Source organism: Mesitornis unicolor, unplaced genomic scaffold, assembly GCF_000695765.1.
Source record: "Mesitornis unicolor isolate BGI_N332 unplaced genomic scaffold, ASM69576v1 scaffold43226, whole genome shotgun sequence".
Classification (NCBI taxonomy): Eukaryota; Metazoa; Chordata; class Aves; order Mesitornithiformes; family Mesitornithidae; genus Mesitornis; species Mesitornis unicolor.
Window position 1 is genome coordinate 1 of NW_010193767.1, and position 2,575 is coordinate 2,575.

Sequence of the window (2,575 nt, forward strand, 5' to 3'; positions counted from 1 at the left end):
ATTAATAATAATAATAATAATAATGATAATTTTTTAATGACAGTAGCAAATTACCAGCAACTCCTCCTACGTTTCTGAAATACCTGTGCAGTCCTTTCCCATTTCTCTCTCTTTTCTTCCAGAAAGAATATTCCCTTCAGTCCAAGTGTGCGAGTGGGAGTGGGAAGCCTGGGAGTGGTGGCTCAGGGGAGGGAGAGAAGGACGAGGCCGTTTATGAAAAATAAAAGCATAAGTGAAGAAGGACCCCTGTGCTGCAGCAGCCTGGCCTCTCTCTCCAGGCCTTCTTGGGGACAGAAGCGTCAGGACAGGATGTGGCCATGCCAGTGCATGCAACCATGGAAGCAGGGATATGGGAATGTGGCCGGTACCTGCACCTTGGCAGTGCCCCCCAGCTACCCCTCATCCCTTTCCTCTGGGTGGAAACCATCCCTGTCCACATCCTCTGATCGAACCGCTGGGCATCTGCAGACTGGCACAGGTGGCCCAGGCAGCATCCGACCACAGTGCCCATCTGTGAGCCAAAGGAGCTGCTGGGGTGGTTTAACTCCTTCTCCTTCCATAATCTCTGGTTTCCCAGGCCATGACAATTCAGGGATGGTCAACACAGCAGCTCCAGCCACAGCAGGGATGGGGACGAGGGGCCCTATCCAGGCAGGGGCTGCACCTCAGCAGGATGAGAGCCGGGGCAGCAATGCAGCTGCCTGGTGCCACCAGGATGCCCATGGCCCCTGTGCAGGGCCTGCTTCTCCCTCCTGCAGTCCTCACCCATGGGGTGCAGCAGCGGCTCCCCCAGACCGTACAGCAGTTGGGAGATGACGGGGTGTTGCAACACGCCGGGGAATAATCACGATAACTCGAGCGGTTGCCCTGGTGCCGGGCTTGGCTGTTGCAGTGGTTGCTAAAGAGAGTGGGCGTGCGGCTTCCTCTGGGGCGATCTGATTTCTCCGGGAGCATGGTAAAGGCACGCTTAGGAGGAACCATCCTCCGTGGAGCAGGGACGCAACCTCTCCGCCGGCAGCAGCAGCTGTGCTGAGCGGGCAGCTCCAGTGCCTGGGCACGCACGGAGCTGTTTGCTTTGGGGGGAAAAAACGATTAGCATCTGCCTCTGTCCTGGAAAAACATTGTCTGGCAACGAAGAGCAAAGGCAGCAAGTTTTCGAGGCAGCAGAGAGACCTTTGGGACCAGCACCGAGGAGCAGGCAAGGCCACCAGCCACTGCCAGCCGAGCTCCAGCCCTCGCTGGGGTCCCCGTGGGGTGACGAGAGCAGCGGGGAGGGAGCGTCGGTGCGGTGGCCACTTCCACGTGACCCCCTGTTCCCACTCCCACTGGAGAGATCTGCCAGGAGCCAGGCAGCTTCATCAGACCCTGCCAAAAAGTCACGGAGGCGTGAGCACAGCTGGGCAGAAGCGGCAGCCCCCATGTCGTGGAGTACGGGGCAGCACCTGCCCCTTGGGCTCCCCAGGGTCACGCTGCGGAAATCAGGTAAGCACAGGGACCCTCCAAGCTGTCCTGGGGGTCCCCGCATCTCTGCCACCTCCCCCCTGCAGGGCTGGGCTGCGGAGCCCCCATGGGATCTGTCTGCACAGCATAGGTGTTTATGCACAGGTGACTTTGGACCCTGTTTTTAATTGTGTTTGAGATATCGTGTTACTTTAATACCTCAGTAGCTGGTTGAGACGCTGCCCTTCTGCTTCTGCCTTTCGAAATGGACCCATATGCTGCAGGAAATTCCCCAAGCAATCCCGTGCTGCAATTCCAACCTTTTCTTGGAGAGGGGTTGGGCTGGACAAGGGGCACTCGCTATACAATCTCTGTAAAGCAGCGCGGGAGGATTTTCTCTGTGTTCAACAAAATACCTTTGAGCTGCCTTAAAGCATTCATTAATGATTAATGTGCGGCTTTATCACAGGCGGGCAAATGCACAGAGCAAATATCTGACAAGGTATTAAAAGTAAGTTTGTGATTATCAAGAAAGACTGCAAAGCATCTGCCACTGCTTCCCAAAACTAAACAAGTCACTGCACACACTGCTTGCTAAAGGCACAGGGCTGACGTCCCATGGCGACTGCTAACAGAGAGGGATCCCAGCCTTGTTATCTTTGCTTATCGCAGTCCAAGGTAATTAAATGAAATTATTAACCAGCACACCCAATCCTGCCTGCCTGCAGGCAGAGGGGAGCTTGCTGCTGCCTGACTGTGCAGGCATTTCCAGCATCAGCCAACACAAACCAGGGTGCCAGCAACTTCTGCACACCAGACAGCCCAGCCAGCCCCAAACCTGCCAGGATTTCTCTCTTCCTAAGACATGTGGATGAGTACGAACCTCAGCAGGCGATGGTGGTGACATCTTGGGGTCCCCTGCATTTGGGGAGGTTGCAGCTGGTGGTGTGGGAGCAGGCTGGGCTGAGCCAGTGCCTGCTCTGTGGGTGCAGTGCTGGTGTAAATGGGGGACCCTTGCCCCACAGGCTGCAGTGCTGGGTGGGCAGGACTAGGGGCACTGACTGGACTGAGGAGGCTGGCTATACTGGTGGGGAGCACTGGCTATACTGGTGGGAAGCACTGGCTATACTGGTGT

The 2,575-nt window shown here is 56.2% G+C and overlaps 1 protein-coding gene across 1 annotated transcript in view; it reads left to right on the forward strand.

The window, feature by feature from the left end:
* The first annotated feature begins 1,418 nt into the window (after positions 1 to 1,418).
* FAM107A (family with sequence similarity 107, member A) overlaps positions 1,419 to 2,575 on the forward strand; it is an 11,446-nt gene continuing 10,289 nt past the window's right edge. Inside the window, exon 1 of the mRNA XM_010187574.1 lies at positions 1,419 to 1,482. Coding sequence (XP_010185876.1) covers positions 1,419 to 1,482 — 64 coding nt within the window. The remainder of the gene's footprint in view (positions 1,483 to 2,575) is intronic.